Genomic DNA, 17,369 nt, shown 5'->3' on the forward strand with positions numbered 1-17,369 from the left:
TAAAATGATAAAAAAACAGACAATGTGATTTTCTGGATTTTTTTTTCTCAGTTTGTCTCCCATAGTTGAGGTCTACCTATGATGTAAATTACAGACGCCTCTCATCTTTTTAAGTGGTGGAACTTGCACTATTGCTGACTGACTAAATACTTTTTTGCCCCACTGTAAGTGTCTGACGGGATCTTACACTGATAAGAGGCGCACGTAATGTTGAACCTACAACCCAGGTGTTAAAAGGTGGACATTCATGTACATTATGTGTTAGCTTTAGAGAGGACCTTCCTCCCTCCTGATGATTGTTGTCAATAGTTGTGATTCCTTATAAAATAACTTCTGAATCATATTTCCTTAGAACTTTGCATTGCTATTTCTGTTGAAAATATACGTATTCCCAACTAATATATTGGCGTAAGGGCTTATTCACATGTGCCGTGTGCGTAAAACTGACATTTTTGACCGGTCTGCTGGATCAGATTTTCATCCCATTTTGATTAGTGTATCCTTATTTACCAGTCATGTATAATTTTTCTCATATTGGAAAAAAAAATTACTGGCGGTTTTCTTCTTGCAACCAGTTGTTAAAAGCGAAAAGTACTGAGATTGAGATTTGTAACTCTGACATCTATATGCTGTCTGTTTATTTGCAGGTTCATTCTCTTGTGTAGGCAAGTCGGGTTTGAAATTGAACCTTTTGATTTCCAGATAAAAAATGGATATGTGAAAAGGCCCATGGAATAGATGTCTGTGCTATCCGAATAGTTTTTTTAAAAAAATAAATGGACAGGACACGCACAACCATAAACAGATGTGTGAATGAGGCCTACGGGTAAATTCACGCTTACCAGATTTGTTGCTGAAATTTCTACAACTGTCTCACATATTTCTCTAGGATTTGCTATAATCCATGCACATGTTGCAAAAATACTCTCCTTCAGATGAAACAAAATTTCAGCATCAACTCTGCCTGTAAATATCCTGTGACTGCTAAAAACTGCTGCCTGGTGATCTACTTCTTAATCGGTCTGCTTTCTGGAATGATGATTCCTCTATCACTATTGTTCTTACTTATAGGGAACCTGTCATGTGAATAAAGGACAAAGTTTTAATAAAAAAAAATGTAAATAACTTGCAGATATGAGGTTGGCTTGCTCAGCGGCAGCACTTAGAGCTCTGCTGCCGGAGGAAATGAACTTTATTCCTTTCAGCAGCACTCTGCTACCAGCCATTGGGGTCACGCCGGTGCTGGTACAGTGACTGCTCGGTGCATGGTGAGTGGCGGCTGTAACCACGTTCCCTCCACTGACTGATGGACTCATTAGGGTGAGCTGTCAGGCAGTGCCGGGAGCGCGGTTACAGCCACTGCTCAATATGCAGGGAGCGGTGACTAAACCCGTGCTAGTGCCGCCCCCGTGACTGAAGGAGCGAGGTTGCCGGGAGGAATAAAGTTAATTTCCTCCTGGCAGTGGGCCTTTTAAGTGCAGGGCAGGTTTATAATGCTATTAACATGTAAATTAACCCCATAGCTGCAGCTTAATAGCGTTTTTTCACATGACAGGTTCACTTTGAAGTCATTGTTCACTTTTTGGACATTAATCAGCTTGTTTGGGTCTCCTTCAATAGTCCACAAGCTTACTGACAGGAATAGTCTACTTTTCTCTTCCAAACAACAAGGGTATCCAATAATAAACATTTACGTTAAAATTACAATTTTTATTCTTTACCTTTCAAAATGGCTAATACTTAGTGGAAAGTGACCATTCTCCTTTTGTTTTATTTGTTTTAAATAACTCTGCTGATTTTAGGTACAAGCCTGTGGACCACAAACTAATATGGTTACCTTTGCGTGAAGGCTTTGAGGGGCTTTTTACACAAACCTTTTCAAGGAAACAAAACACAGCATTTTTGGGCCACATTAACACATGTTATAAAAAGAAGAGGTGGCAGGATCTCCTTAAATTAATGCAACATGTTCTGAAAAACGCCATGGCTAAGGTTCAGGCTGGAGACACCGGTGAGTTGGCACAGAACGGCTTGGACAAAGTGTCATTTTAGTTCTTGATTTCATGATGCCATGTGACAATGTTTCTCTTCTCATATTCGTTCGGATGTACATAATTCCTCTTACCTGCCTACTTTATCTTCCTATTAGAATTCTTGTTAAAAGAAAAATGGGAAGCCTTTTCTCTGCGTCTTAATCAAGCCCAGCAGCAAATGAGGATGACGGAGAACGCTGTGCTTTTTGCATTTGTAGAGGTATATTTCCTTGTAGAAAACAACATCATTTTATATTGCAGCAAATTGTCACTGTGCAAAGTTCTAATTTCAGCATTTGCTTCAAGCTGCATACATCACAGAACATGACTAACATTTTAGAACATAAGGCTTTTTTAGAAAATTATGAATGTAAAATATTTTTTCTTTATCCAAGGCCAATATTAATGGGTTCTCCAAGAAAATAAAAAGGTGCATGCAAATGTTAATTAATTCTAAAACCTCATTCAGACATTAGTTTTTTGCATACAAGTGTTATCGGTGTTGTTTTTTTTTTTCCCCACGGATAGCACTCGTACCTACAACCTATGATGGTGTATGGGGCTGTTCACACATTAACATTTTTTTTTCCTCGGACCCAGTGGTCCATGCAAAATCGAAGAGTCCTATTTGATATTGATCCAAGTGTCAGATCAAAATGTGCAATGCGAGTCAGTGAAAAAATCTGACAGCACTCAGATGCCATCTGGTTTTCACTAGCCTACAGGAGAAAATAGAGACATTTTTTTTTTTTTTTCCCATCAGTGCAAAAACCTGATGAAAATCTGGTGAAACTGCTGAAAATCATTGATGAAACTCAGTCCATTTCTTTCATAAATCAAGAAAACTGAGGTCTAGCAGAGGTTACCTAAGCTTCTTCCCTCTCCGTGATGTGAAGGGAATAGCTGTCAGACCAGTCTCTTAATCAGTCAGCCCCGGGCTTTTTAAAAGTCCCATGTTCACCATCTTAGTTTGCCAATGACATGGACGAGAACATTTTTATTATTAGGCAAAAGGTCGTTTTGTTCATTGGTGTACTGTCTTTTAATGGGATTGTGTCATCCAAAAATGACCTATTGTTTAAATCGGGCTATTATGCACCGGAAAAATAGGGAAAAATGGTGGTGCTTCCTATAATCCATGCGTCTTATTGGTTACCGGGGGTGGTGGCTGTGGTGAAGCGGGGTCCCAGGGTCGCTGCTGGAGGAGGCAAGAGTGGAGTTGCTGCAGGCTGGGATGAGGGGGTGTTTGGATGTGCGGTGCGGCTGAGATCTCATCTCCTGAGATCATGGTGCCGAGCTCTCCAACTACGCATGCGCCGCCGGCAGCCATTTTCCCGTAGTCCAGTCCACCACATAGGAAACCAAACCATGTCACTGCGGGGGCTCTGGGCTTTCACAAGATGTCTGCTTAGCCCCCCGCAGCATCGGACACCCGCAGCGGCAGTCCACACTGCACATCCAAACACCCCCTCATCCCAGCCTGTGGCTGGTAAGGTATATCCGCATTTTAAGACGCACCCCCATTTTCCTCCCAAATTTGGGGGATAAAAGTGCATCTTATAATCAGAAAAATACGGTAATCTAATATATTTTAATTCAACAGAGGACATGTCTCCCCAATTTTGCACATGCCGTTTGGTCTGCAAAAAAAAAAAAATCGGACGTGTGCACAGCCCCATAGAATTTGTATCTAGTACAGTTATCTATGAAAACAAACTGTACTGGCACGTGAAAACCGACATCTGAATGGGTCCTTATGAGCAAAGGTTATGCAAGCTACAGAATAGAAGGGCTTCATTTTTTATTTTATTTTTATGCATGACAATAGAATAGAATAGAATAACTTTTATTGCCCCACTTTATTATGGCGCTCACCGTGCAGTACAAATGACAAGTCTATTGTTACATTAGTGGGAAAAAAAATGTTGAGTTAAAAAGAAAAATAATTTAAAAATTTCCTTAAAGCCACAAATCTATTTTTTTGTCAAATGATATTCTACTGTTTTACCATAGGGTACTTTAGCTCAGGCAGTGAAAAAGGGAGAGTGGATTCTGCTGGATGAAATTAACTTGGCGGCTGCAGAAACACTGGAGTGCCTGTGCGGTTTACTTGAGGGCTCATCGGGTTCTCTTGTTCTGCTGGACAGGGGCGATACAGGTATATTGTTTTCTAACATATAATTACATTTACCATAAACGACCAATTAGCAGCAGGTGTTTTACCTTTTAAAAACCACTTGTGTAGCCGACTTTTCCTACCGAATTCTCACCCTCACCATTATCTGTTCTCACAGGCAGTGCTAAAAAAAATGCTGCTCAATTTCCATTTTCTTCGTCTCGTGAGCTCTGTATCATAAAAATAGGTATATTATGTTATACCAGAAATTGCTGCAGCCATATATAGGACTGCCAGATTGGTAATAAGCTAGATGAAAGCTGTCTCCTCAGTTGAGTGTCACCAATAACTAGGGGTTCCTCAGTATGCAGAGCACTGGTATATACACTGCCCCAATTTGTAGCGCTGCCTATTGATTTTAATTAAGTGACCACTGCAGTCCACCACATTGCATACAAAGCAATGTATTGTGTTGGGTTGCAGCTGTAGCTGTATTGTTAGTCCCCTCAGGGGTCTCCTATGAAATCCAGCCATAAGCTGGCATCCACGGGAGTATTGTTAATGACAGGTTTGGGGATCTTTAACAGACTCCTAGTTATCATAGCAACCCAAATGCATCACACGGTAACTTAAAATGCACCACCCGGGACTTGCACTGTAAATTCTGCTATCAGAGAATGACAGCAACATTTTAGTAGGTTAACAGCCACGGGCAGAGCTCCGCTCCACACTTGGATCTAAGAGGTAGATGATGGTTGAATTAAACGGCCATCATCTGCTGGGAATGGGGCTCCTTAGACCTCTCCATTCATCCTTTGCCAACGAGTGCCATATATGTACAGTGCTGGTCATTAAGGGGTTAAAGGGAATCCATCAGCAGGATTTCATCACTCCACTCCACTATCCGCTATTTATAAGTACATGTAGCTCTTTCAAAGACAAGTCCAGCAATACCGTTACATGGCCAGCCTGTTCCTCCATTATTGAGAAATCAGAGTTTGAATGGATTTGCCACTGAGGCTGAAGAGCTGACGCTTAAGTCACTCCAGCTCCATTCCCATCCTAGCGCTGCTTGCTCCTACTTGAGTGACATCGTTCGCGATGTGTGATTTTAAGCAAAGGAGCAGTCCGTCAACCGCGGGGAATAGAGCTGGAGTGACCGAGGCTTCAGATCTACAGCCTCATTCACAATTCAATTCAAGCACTGATTTCTCGGTAATGGAGGAACAGACCAGCCATGTAAAGGTATTGCTGGACTTGTCTTTGAAAGCGCTACATTCACATTTTAGTAGTGGGATCTGAAATACTGCAGACAGATTTTTTTTTTTTTATTTGTTTTTAAGGTTTTCTTTAAACCACCATTAGCATTAAATCATGCAGAAGTATTTTGTCATTTAGGACCTAACACTGGTTGTTACAGGCTTAAACTTAGGGTACCGTCTCACAGTGGCACTTTGGTCGCTACGACGGCACGATCCGTCACGTTCCAGCGATATCCAAACGATATCGCTGTGTCTGACACGCAGCAGCGATCAGGGACCCCGCTGAGAATCGTACGTCGTAGCAGATCGTTTGGAACTTTATTTCGTCGCTGGATCTCCCGCTGACATCGCTGGATCGGTGTGTGTGACACCGATCCAGCGATGTGTTCGCTTGTAACCAGGGTAAACATCGGGTTACTAAGCGCGGCCCTGCGCTTAGTAACCCGATGTTTACCCTGGTTACCCGGGGACTTCGGCATCGTTGGTCGCTGGAGAGCCGTCTGTGTGACAGCTCCCCAGCGACCACACAACGACTTACCAACGATCACGGCCAGGTCGTATCGCTGGTCGTGATCGTTGGTAAATCGTTTAGTGTAACGGTACCCTTAGAGTTAAGTTTAACAACCAAAGTGTTAGGTCCTGAATGACAAGATACTGTTGCGTGATTTTACGTTACTGGTGGCTTAAAGCGAACCTTAAAAACAAATTATTATTTTTTTTTAAATTGTATTTACCTGCAGCCATAGGGGTAATCTGCAGGAAAATACAGTTTGAAATAGATCTGGCTTTCTAAATGGAAATTTGGCTGCAATAAGAAAATAATAAAATCATATTCTCCCGACAGCCGCTCTCTTTTGTTCATCTGGACGAAATCAGGGCAGTGGACAGTCATCACTAACTACACAATGAGTGCTACAATCACTCCCCACTGCTTCTCGGTGGACCTCTTATTCAGCGCTCGCAGTGCGGAAGCAGTGGGTGTGATTACAGTGCGCTCACTGTTTGCTGCCCCATGCACTGGCATCTTGACTGGAAGTGAGTGGGTTCCTTGTTTTGGTTGTTTTGATATATTCTGTAGTTAAGATTGCAGTTTTTATTTTTTTCCGCAGAAACTGAGGCATCCATTAAAGTCCAAATAATGGTGCATGTCCACTGTCCGCATTGATGGCGCTTTGGATGGAGCGGAAAACCCGCTCAGCCCAAAGCGTTGCCCCCCTTCTGTATGCACGGTGATTCCGGATGTGTTCATTGCACACATCCGGAATCTCCGCACCCCATACATAGGACCCTGTGATTTACCTTGTGGCAACGGAGCGTCGCCGCAAGGTAAATGGACATGCTGCGGTCTAAAAAGACGTGCCGCATGTCCGTAAATGCAGGGCTGCTGGATGTGTGTTCGCACGCATAGTGGAGACGGGATTTGATAAAATCCCCTTCACTATGCTGTAACATCTGGATGCTGCGGTTGTACGCAGCACTAAATCCGCAGCTAATCCGGCCTATGGACTCATACCCTTATAGAGGAAATCAGCCCTCTGTCATGACAGCAGTCATCAGCAGAGCACATGATCACTGGGTTCAAAATGGGCAGCAACTATGCCACGTGTGCTGTTCACAACATCGTATTCATTGAGCGCTGTGCAGTCTGAAAAAGATAGTCAGGAGCGGTTATAAAGCGTTCTCATGACTGCATTACTTTACTGATACTGCAATGTGATATGTAAAATGACCACCATTTCTATGGTTGCTTTTCTTTTTGCGTGAATAAAGCCAGTTTCAGACATCTCGGAAGACCCAGCCTAAGGGTACCGTCACACAGTGCAATTTTGATCGCTACGACGGCACGATCCGTGACGTCGCAGCGATCGTATGATTATCGCTCCAGCGTCGTAGACTGCGGTCACACGTTGTAATCACGGCGCTGGAGCGATGCCGAAGTCCCCGGGTAACCAGGGTAAACATCGGGTTACTAAGCGCAGGGCCGCGCTTAGTAACCCGATGTTTACCGTGGTTACCAGCGTAAAAGTAAAAAAAAACAAACCGTACATGCTCACCATCTGATGTCCGTCCGGTCCCTTGCCGTCCGCTTCCCGCTCTGACAGATCCGGCCGTACAGTGAGAGCAGAGTGCAGCGGTGACGTCACTGCTGTGATCTGCTCTCACTTTCCGGCCGGATCTGTCAGAGCAGGAAGCGGACGGCAAGGGACCGGACGGACATCAGATGGTGAGCATGTACGGTTTTTTTTTTTTTACTTTTACGCTGGTAACCACGGTAAACATCGGGTTACTAGGCGCGGCCCTGCGCTTAGTTACCCGATGTTTACCCTGGTTACCAGCGAACGCATCGCTGGATCGCTGTCACACACAACGATCCAGCGATGTCAGCGGGTGATCAATCGACGAAAGAAAGTTCCAAACGATCTGCTACGACGTACGATTCTCAGCAGGATCCCTGATCGCTGCTGCGTGTCAGACACTGCGATATCGTAACGATATCGCTAGAACGTCACGAATCGTACCGTCGTAGCGATCAAAATTGCACTGTGTGACGGTACCCTAAGAGCCCCCAGACCTAAGCTACATGCTTTTGTATATGTCTGTGAAGCAGGAGCCCAGGCCAGGAGACCTGACTTTTGGGCCTGGTTGTCTGATGAGAGAATGGTCCAGATTTAACCGATGCATGAAACCTGCCTAAGTTGAATCCATTAAAAAGTGTAATCTCTTGCCTTTTCTACATTGTTTCCTACTTTTGCGCAGAGCCTCTCATTCGACATCCTGACTTTCGATTATTTGCCTGCATGAATCCTGCTACAGATGTGGGCAAGAGGAATTTGCCACCTGGAATAAGAAATCGGTAACTGTTTTACTCCTGATGAATGCTTTTGGCAGGAATATCACTTCATCATTTATATACTTGTGGGGCGTCCCTCAGCTAGTAGGTGTTTGCATTAAGTGGTAGTCCGGAATTCGCCCCGCTGCTTTATTCATTTACAGTTATTGTCACTGATGAAAATAGCCAAGCACAGTGCCAATGAATATTGTGTTTCCAAAGTATGGACCGATTTTAAAGGGGTTGTTCACTCCTGATGAAATCTTTGGAAAGGGCTGCAGCTTGTCAAGTCGCAATGGTGTGTAATGCACACCGTTAGGATTCAGCTCTGTTGGCTGTCAAGAGTTTCAGCCTCGTCTCTCAATGTTCTGTTGAGTTATGCGACTGAGATTTTAGTTGGCACAGGACTGCAAATACTCATTCTTTATGTCACCTGATGACCACTGATACTGGTTGATACCAGTGATGGGCAGACCTTTAACATTTATTACCTATCCAGTGGGTTAGGGATACATGGTTTTGGTCAGTAGACCTCTATAAGGTCTCATTTAGATTTGTGTCATGGCTTCCATCTGTAGCAGAAGTCATGAAGGTGTACCAGCTGAACATTAGACTTTGTTTTAGCTAGTGCAGAAGTTGTTCTTAAAGCGCACCATACACATGTAAATAGTTTGGGGTTGAAATTCTCCTACAGATTAGCTTTAACAATGTTTTTTGTGCCTTTAGACAATGTTGCTTGGATGTTGTAGCTAGTAGCAGTAACCTCAGCAGTCAGTGCTGTTTTTCTGTAGCTTGGATACATCTTTTGTTCCTCCTGATTAGGGGAGGCATTGTGCTTCCAGTGCCATGGAATGGCCCTTGTAGCTGCCTAGAGATAATGGCATGAGAAGAAGCTCTTTATATAGATTATTTGGGAACACAAAACACTTAGATATCCTTAGCCTCGTGCTATTTTTTTGCAGGTATTTGATGTTACATAGCATTAGGTGGGATTGTGGCTGCTTTCTTAGCGCTTTGATTCTAGGGGAGAATATAGGGCCTTATACACGGAGTTTGTGTACGCACCACTGTTTAGGTCCAAACAAGCACAAATCATGTTCTACTGTACGAACAGGACTTAATTTCTGCCTTGTATTCTTGTCTATAGATTTACTGAGCTTTATGTGGAAGAGCTGGAAAATGAGAGTGACTTACAGATACTTATCACCGATTATTTGAAGGGTCTAAATGTCAACATTTCTGTAGTCCAAGGAATTATCAGGTAAAAAAAATGCTTTTGTAGTAGTATCATGCTTTTTGTTTTTTTTATTCTCCATACAACACAAGTGATTTTTTTTTCCGTTGGTTTTGACAAACGATGCTCTGAATTAAGATGAACAAGATTCATTAAAAGACGTGCACCTTTTAAAGAATGTGGCTCATCTTTCAGCTTGTGTGCACCTGCACAGGAAATGGCGTACATTTGTTGTAACTTACACCACGTTTATGTCGGAAATTCTGATAGTCATGCCTACCTAGTGATGAGTGAGCGTGCTCGGGTAAGGCGTTATCCATGCTCGTGTGCTAACCGAATTACTTGGGCGTGCTTGAATGCTATGTTCGAGTCACTTTGGCTGCATGTCTTGTGGATGTTCGACAGCCGCAATACATGCAGGGACTGCCTAATAGAAAATCCGTGCATGTGTTGTGGCTGTCGAACATCCGCGAGACATGCAGGTGTGGGGACTTAAACATATCATTGGAGCACGCAGAAGTCACTCAGTACACCAGCATAACGCCTTACCGAGCACGCGCACTCATCACTAATGCCTACTCTTCACTAGGCTCCACCCACTTTCCAAAAAGCTGCCTGGGACTGATGCAAAAATTGGAAAAGTCCTGAAATTATAGTTTTCAGCCAGAATTCTGTTGAAAACTGTTTTGAATCTGGGTCAAAGTACCCATATTGGGGCTCAATGGTTTTTCAAACGCCTTCTGGCTCTTCTGAGGCTGGGGTGATTACACATTACAGAAACTGTGGCTATTTATATTAAAGGGAACCGGTCACCATGAAATTGCAGTTCAATCTGCAACCATCATTTTGTAGAGCAAGAGGACCTGAATACATTGATAAATAGTTTTATGAGAAAAGATTCAGTACATCCTGTGTTTTATTCATCTAATCCTCTGCACTTTGTGATTTTCGGTCCACTGGGCGGTCCTATCAGTGACTGACAGTTTCCTTGTATAAGCAAGCATACACAGACAGCTGTCAGTCACTGATAGGACCGCCCACTGGACTGAAAGTCCCAGACAGAACAGAGGATTAAATGATTAAAAAACCAAGATATGCTGGATCTCTTCTCACAAAACAAATCTCATTCCCTTCAGCTTCAGTGCTCTATAAACATGGTGTCTGCAGATTGGACTGCAATTTCCTGGTGACAGGTTCCCTTTCATTTCTAATGTTGCGACATTTCAGAAGCTGCATATTGATAGACGCACCGTGGACACGTACTATGTGTCACCCCATGCTAATCCGTCAGGGTAAGGCCTAATGGTGTGGTAGCGATTAGGCCGGAGCTCCGTCCCCCATGTGAGCCGATAGCCGCACGATTTTGAAAGCTAATTGTCCAGCATTTGTGTCGGGCGGTGTGTCATGCTGCACTCTCTGACCCTACCTTTTTTAGGTTTGGTTAAAAATCCATTCCGTACTGCTGAATAAATGAGGCAGTTTCTCCGCAGCATGAACACGGAATTTTTACGGTCCAACTTAGATGTATCAGACTGATATCTGGGGCAAACATTTCTGCAGCAGACCTCTCCCAATCTGCTGGTGCTATGCCGATTTTAGGTTTCAAATAAACCCTTTAATAATCCTTTTTAAGTCTCTAATTCATTTCTTTATTTTGTCTTCAGTTTTTATTTGACAATTCGGAAGCGATCTGTTTCCGAGCTTGTGGACGGCACTGGTCACAGACCACATTTTAGCTTGCGGACTCTATGCAGGGCCCTGCGATACGCAGCTGCAAATCCATGCAACAACATTCAGCGATCCCTGTATGAGGTAAGCCACCTGCAGCCCCCCGTGCATGACTTACTCATTCTGAGCATTTACAGCTCTTCTGTTATGGGAAGGGAGAGGGAGGGCCTGTCTAAAAGTCTCACTGCTGCTGTGTTGTGTTGCAGTTAGTCTATGCTGAGTTTTAACAAATTCAAAGGTAAAATCCCTGTTGCCAACTACAGAATTGCTCGACTAATGTCGGAGTCACACTGACATACAGCATTCGATGTGAGAGCATATATTGAGAAAAATAAGTTACTTGTATCTTTTTTTTTTTTTTTTAAATTAATATTCATTCTAAAAAACCTCACCAAAAGCTCATCATGGGAACGTAGCCTAAGGACTGTGTGGCCAAAAATATTTAGCCCTCCAATGACTTGTTAGTCCCATCCCAAAACCATGAACACTTTACAGAGAACTGACTCCCTTTTGCCCTGGAACAGCCTCCAGAGAGTGGCTTTGTGAATTTGTGCCAATGGGTGAAAAAAATAAAAATAAATTGTCAGGCGCTGATATTGGAGTAGAAATATTGATTTCAAGGGAATCTGTCAGCATGTTTTTGCTACCTCAACTGAGAGCAGCATAATGTAGGAAAAACAGACCCTGATTCCAGTGAAGTATCACTTAGATTACTGGGGGCAGCAGCTGTGACAGGGTTTTTAGATGTCGTTTTCTCCTGTCCCCCCATACCTTCTTCTCACCCCTCAATCTGACAGTGTTAATCCCTATATCCCCATTTTCCTGTGGATTTACACCTCCATGAAGGACAATGAAGAGGATTCCTAAATCCTATGATCTTGTACCATCTTCCCCATGTGTGCAAGTTAATAGGAATAGGTGGACACAGTGCCATATTTTCTAGCCAAAGGTTAGAATGACTCTTGACCACTCAGAGACCGCAGTTAATATAGACCACAGTAATTTAAAGGGAATCTGTCAGCAGGTTTTTATAAAATTGTTAATGAAAACCAATTGCAAAAATATATTTAGCCCAAAATACATGCATCTAAGTAAAAATAATTGCCCCTAAAAGCAAGTTCATATTAAAATTGAAAATGGTCTAGTAGAAAAAAAAAAAGAAAGGAATTGAAACCACCATGCTGTTTTTTCCTTTCAGGGATTTTGCCTGTCCTTCCTCACACAGCTGGACAGAGCGTCTCATTCCAGCGTGCAGGCGTTAGTGTGTCGCTGCATTGTGCCTGGGAACATTAAATCTTTACTGAAGCAGGTATGTGCAGTCACTTTCTGTTGCACCGCGCGTTCATACCGACAGCAGTTTTTACTTTATTTTATGTAAATTGGCAGCAAAATGAGCAAATCCTGCTTTATTTTCAGCCTCTTCCAGAACCTTACGGAGGCAGGTTTATCCAGATAGAAGGATACTGGATACCAGTGGGAGGTCAGGATCCCACCATAGATGAAAGCTACATCCTAACATCCTCGGTAAAATTAAATCTTCGAGACCTTGTGAGAGTCGTTTCTGCTGGGTATGTATATGTAAAGGATTAGTATTTTTTAAAAGTTTTTAATTTGTGTATATTTTAAAACATTACCTTATTTTCCAGACTGCGATGCTTAATTTTTTTAATGGTTTTATCTTTTTAACAAGCCTTTAAAAATGCTAAAAAGTGTGTCTTTTTATAGACGTCCCAAATTTGTCCTCTCTCATACACCAGGGGGAGACTTCTAAAAATGACCTTGGCCTGGCATTTAAGTCTGCAATCACTCTGTCACTGCCGACTTGTGAAACTTCACACCGCGCATACTGTGCACTGTCACGATTTTCAGGTGCCGGCTCCTGAAGCGTGCTATTTTACATACTCAGACTAGACATGTCAGGCCTCCCTCAATTGACTTGACACGTTTGCTCTGCTGTCACAATTGGTCTATTGGCTCCGTCGGCGCATTCGTCCGCACCCAGTTTTGTTGGGGACTTTGGACCAATGCCCGACCAGGACACAGAGCGCAATGTGAAAGCACCCTAAATACAGTTTATCCCTCAATTTTGAATATGTCACATACATCTACAGGGCAGGTATTTAAAAAAAAAAAATAATGGCAGGTTGGCATTTTTTATAACTAATAATTTGTTTATAATTTTTCAGAAACCACCCAGTGCTCATCCAGGGAGAAACCTCTGTTGGTAAAACCAGTTTAATTCGCTGGTTGGCATGTGCCAGTGGTAATCATTGTGTAAGGATTAACAATCACGAGCACACAGATATCCAGGAGTACATTGGCTGCTATACTTCAGATGCTTCAGGAAAACTTGTATTCCAGGAAGGTCAGTGTACTTGTGTGGATGTGTACAGTATAACAGTATATTGGAGATGGGATAATCGCTTCATGGGACTCTGGTCCATAGGCCTGGTCCGTAATCTGTGACCGCTGGGAATAGCTGTGTTGTGTGTCCATCATGCGGAAATGATGACACCATCAATCACCTCAGTCTGGCTAATCAAATGCACAGTTGGGAATGTCGGGAGGTAAAGAGATTCCCAGGCCTCCCGTCCAGCAGATATATATATCCTTTGGGTACTGCTTGACTTCAAACTCTGATCCTTTTCCGAGCCAATGTCCTCCCTACTTGTTATCATCTTCTCCCCACCCTCATTCCAAGGGTGCATCGCTGGAGCCCCGTCATTTTGTGCTGATAGACTTCCTTTAACTTTATTCTTTTTATTTTTGGCATCAGGTGTCCTAATTCATGCCATGAGGAACGGTTACTGGATTATATTGGATGAGTTGAATCTGGCTCCTACAGATGTTCTTGAAGCTCTCAACCGATTGCTGGATGATAACCGAGAACTTTTTATTATCGAAACTCAAGAAGTCGTTAAAGCCCATCCAAGGTTCATGCTTTTTGCGACTCAGAATCCTCCAGGCATTTACGGCGGAAGAAAGGTTTGTTTCTTTAAAATTATCAAGAATGAGAAGGAAATAGAAATGATATCTCTTATTATAATAGCACATTAAACACATTTGTATTAGGGTTGAACAATTAATATAAATGTTCAATTCTCTAGTTGCCTACTCCTGGCCTAATGGATATTGATCATGTGCACTAAAGAAATACACCAGACACAGTCAGCTGTAACTCTCCTTGATCAATGTGTGGCTCAGCTCCAAGAAGGGCTTTTATTAGTGAAAACACAATGTTATATATCTCCTGTAAGGGGGCTCGGTTAGCTCTAAAATGGGAGTGATCGGATGTATTCCATTGGTTAGTGGGTTGGGCATGAGCAAGTCCATGGGCGGATCCATGAGGTCATCAAGGTGGGTTGGTCCGTGAGGTCATCAGAGTGGGCGTCGCTGTGGGTGGATCCATGAGGTCATCAGTGTGGGCGTCGTCTTGGATACCAGACCGCATGGTCTGCTAAAACAGGAAATGGCAGCCATCTTCAGTGTCTTCATTGTTCATCTTGGATACCAGACCGCATGGCTCTGGTATAGGAGATGGCAGCCATCTTAAGTGTCTTACTTTGTCTGAGGAAAACTTATGTAAGGTTAAACAATACATGTTATGGGTTATTTCTCTCAATTACCTTATGTGTTGAGGTTAATTAAGTATTTGATCTTATGGCTCTCCTCAACAGTCCCCCCTAAATACTTTATTAACCTTTTCTTTTATCTTGATCCCACCGTGGTTCCCTAACCCACCGATGTTAAGTGTTATTATGACATCAGAGGCTTCATGACAATATGGATGCTATAGACACCAGAGAATGTGTGACCAATTATGGGTATACTGCGGAGGTATATCGGAGCGTGTTACCAGTGTCCTCGGGACTTCCCAACCTGCTGGATCTATTACTCTCCAATCTCCCATCTCCATGGTTCCTTAAAATACACATGTGACTAACCCTGTTGTACACATCCTAGATCTGACCGTCTTGCCCGGGAGGGGGGAATTGGAGTTTTCACCAGTTTGAGACAAGTTTTCCCTTGTGGAAAACCTCCCTTTGTAGCTGGACTTTGACAAGCAGGTCAGATCCTACTCTGTCCCTAACTGTCTAACAAATTTATAATGTGAGAGATGGATCCAGGAGGCGCTCAGCAACCCTGACTGAAGTAGGAGTAGTCAGGAGCACTTGGTAGGGACCCTCAAATCTCGACTCCAGGAATGTCTTTCTGATGAACGTCTTTACCAGCATGTAGTCACCAGGTTAGAAAGTATGGGTACCGTCACTGGAATCTGGACCTGGAATGGATGATAAAACTCGTACATGTGTTACTGACAGTTCTTTAGTAACAACAATTGCATAATTTACAAGAGTATCACTTCCTAAGGCTAGCTGTTGTGGAAAATATTGACCCAATCTTGGAGGCCCCCCAAAAAGAATCTCGTATGGTGTGAGTTTAGTGGAACCCCTTGGAGTGTTTCTGACTGAGTATAAGGCAACGTGCAAAATGTCTGTCCAAGTCTGACCTCCTAACTGGCTTTCAGTATTTTAATTTTGAAGGCGTCATTCAGTGTTTCTACTTTCCCACTGCTGTGTAGGTGATATGGAGTATGTAAACCCAAATCAGCTCCCACCAATGTCCATAGTTCCTTAGACAGTGCTGCAGTGAACACAGGTACTTGGTCACTCTCAATTACCTCTGGGACCCCATATCTGCTTACTACTTCAGTCACCAGTCTCTTAACAGTCACTCTGGCAGTCATGTTTGTTACTGGATAGGCTTCGGGCCATCCTGAGAACATGTCAGTCACTACCAGTACATACTCGTACTTCCCTACTTTTGGCATTTGAATGTGATCAATCTGAATCCTCTGAAAGGGATAAAGTGGTTTAGCCAAATGTTTCTGAGTAACTTTCTGAGGCGGTGCTGGATTGCATGTTGCACACACAAGGCAGGACTTGCAATATTTTTGGGTAACAGTAGAGATTCCAGGTGCCATATAAGTCTTCCAAATTAGGTCATTCATCTGATTCTTGCCTCTGTGGGTGATACCGTGTGCCCATTCTGTCACTGAAGGGTACAGATTACGGGGTAGACAGACCTTTTTGTTCATCCTCCAGACTCCATCTTCATCCTTTTTAGCTCCTCCTTCTTGCCATGACTTCTTCTCATCATCTGATGTCTTGTCTTGATGTAGATGGATGATCCTCATAAGAGAGCCTTTAGTCCCTTCTTCAGTGTCTTGTGACACGTACACCGCTGCTTTTTCTTTCCCAAATGGATCCACAGCATAGGTTTTTGCCGTTTTGTCAGCAAAGAAGTTCCCCCTTGCTTCTGGAGAATCCAATCTCCCGTGAGCTTTGATCTTGATCACTGCAACCTCCAAAGGTAGATCTAGAGCGACCACAAGTTCTTGTATGATAGCAGCATGTTTTACAGGAGTTCCACTGGACGTTAGGTATCCTCTGGCTGCCCAGATACTGCCGAAGTCATGAGCCACTCCAAAAGCGTATCTTGAATCCGTGTAGATGTTGACCACCTTCTCCGTCGCTTCCTGACAAGCCAACGTCAAGGCTTTAAGTTCCGCTTCTTGTGCAGACATGTGCGGTGGTAGCGATCCAGCTCAGATGACCTGGTCATGTGTAACCACAGCATACCCCGTATGGAATCTTCCAGTTTCATCTGCAAATCTGGAACCATCAGTGAAGAACGTCAGGTCAGCATGTGGGAGTGGGTCTTCAGACACGTTTTTCTTGGAGGCTGCTTCTTCCTGCATTTGTTTGAGACAGTCATGATCCTCTGAGTGTGTAGAGGCATCTTCTCCGAGAGCATCAGTATCATCATCCACATCCCCCCTGGAAAGAGGAAGCAGCGTGGACGGGTTGAGGATGGTGCAGCGGACAAGAGTGACATTATCCGGAATCAAGAGGGAACATTGGAGTCTCATATGACGCTGTAGCGACAGGTGTTTTGGTTGAGTCTGGCCTAGAATAGCTTTTATGTCGTGTGGAGCCATTAAGAGAACCGGATGTCCTAAGATGATATCAGAAGTTTTGTCCAGAAGCATATGTGCAGCATGAACAGCTCTGAGGCAAGTCGGGGAAGCTTGAGACACAGAGTCCAGGCGGGCAGAGTAGTAGCCGATTGGTCTTGTTCTTCCCCCATGTTTTTGTGCTAGGAC

At 43.4% G+C, this 17,369-nt stretch overlaps 1 protein-coding gene across 2 annotated transcripts in view; it reads left to right on the top strand.

Moving 5' to 3' along the window:
- The window catches only part of MDN1 (midasin AAA ATPase 1), a 334,505-nt gene that overhangs the window by 112,327 nt on the left and 204,809 nt on the right, over nucleotides 1-17,369 (top strand). For both annotated transcript variants that reach the window (XM_077289726.1, XM_077289727.1), the window contains 10 exons: nucleotides 1,803-2,011; nucleotides 2,150-2,253; nucleotides 4,047-4,191; nucleotides 8,169-8,265; nucleotides 9,389-9,502; nucleotides 11,140-11,287; nucleotides 12,402-12,512; nucleotides 12,620-12,771; nucleotides 13,390-13,568; nucleotides 13,980-14,188. In XM_077289726.1, coding sequence (XP_077145841.1) covers nucleotides 1,803-2,011; nucleotides 2,150-2,253; nucleotides 4,047-4,191; nucleotides 8,169-8,265; nucleotides 9,389-9,502; nucleotides 11,140-11,287; nucleotides 12,402-12,512; nucleotides 12,620-12,771; nucleotides 13,390-13,568; nucleotides 13,980-14,188 — 1,468 coding nt within the window. The remainder of the gene's footprint in view (nucleotides 1-1,802; nucleotides 2,012-2,149; nucleotides 2,254-4,046; nucleotides 4,192-8,168; nucleotides 8,266-9,388; nucleotides 9,503-11,139; nucleotides 11,288-12,401; nucleotides 12,513-12,619; nucleotides 12,772-13,389; nucleotides 13,569-13,979; nucleotides 14,189-17,369) is intronic.

Source organism: Ranitomeya variabilis, chromosome 2 (assembly GCF_051348905.1).
Source record: "Ranitomeya variabilis isolate aRanVar5 chromosome 2, aRanVar5.hap1, whole genome shotgun sequence".
Lineage (NCBI taxonomy): Eukaryota > Metazoa > Chordata > Amphibia > Anura > Dendrobatidae > Ranitomeya > Ranitomeya variabilis.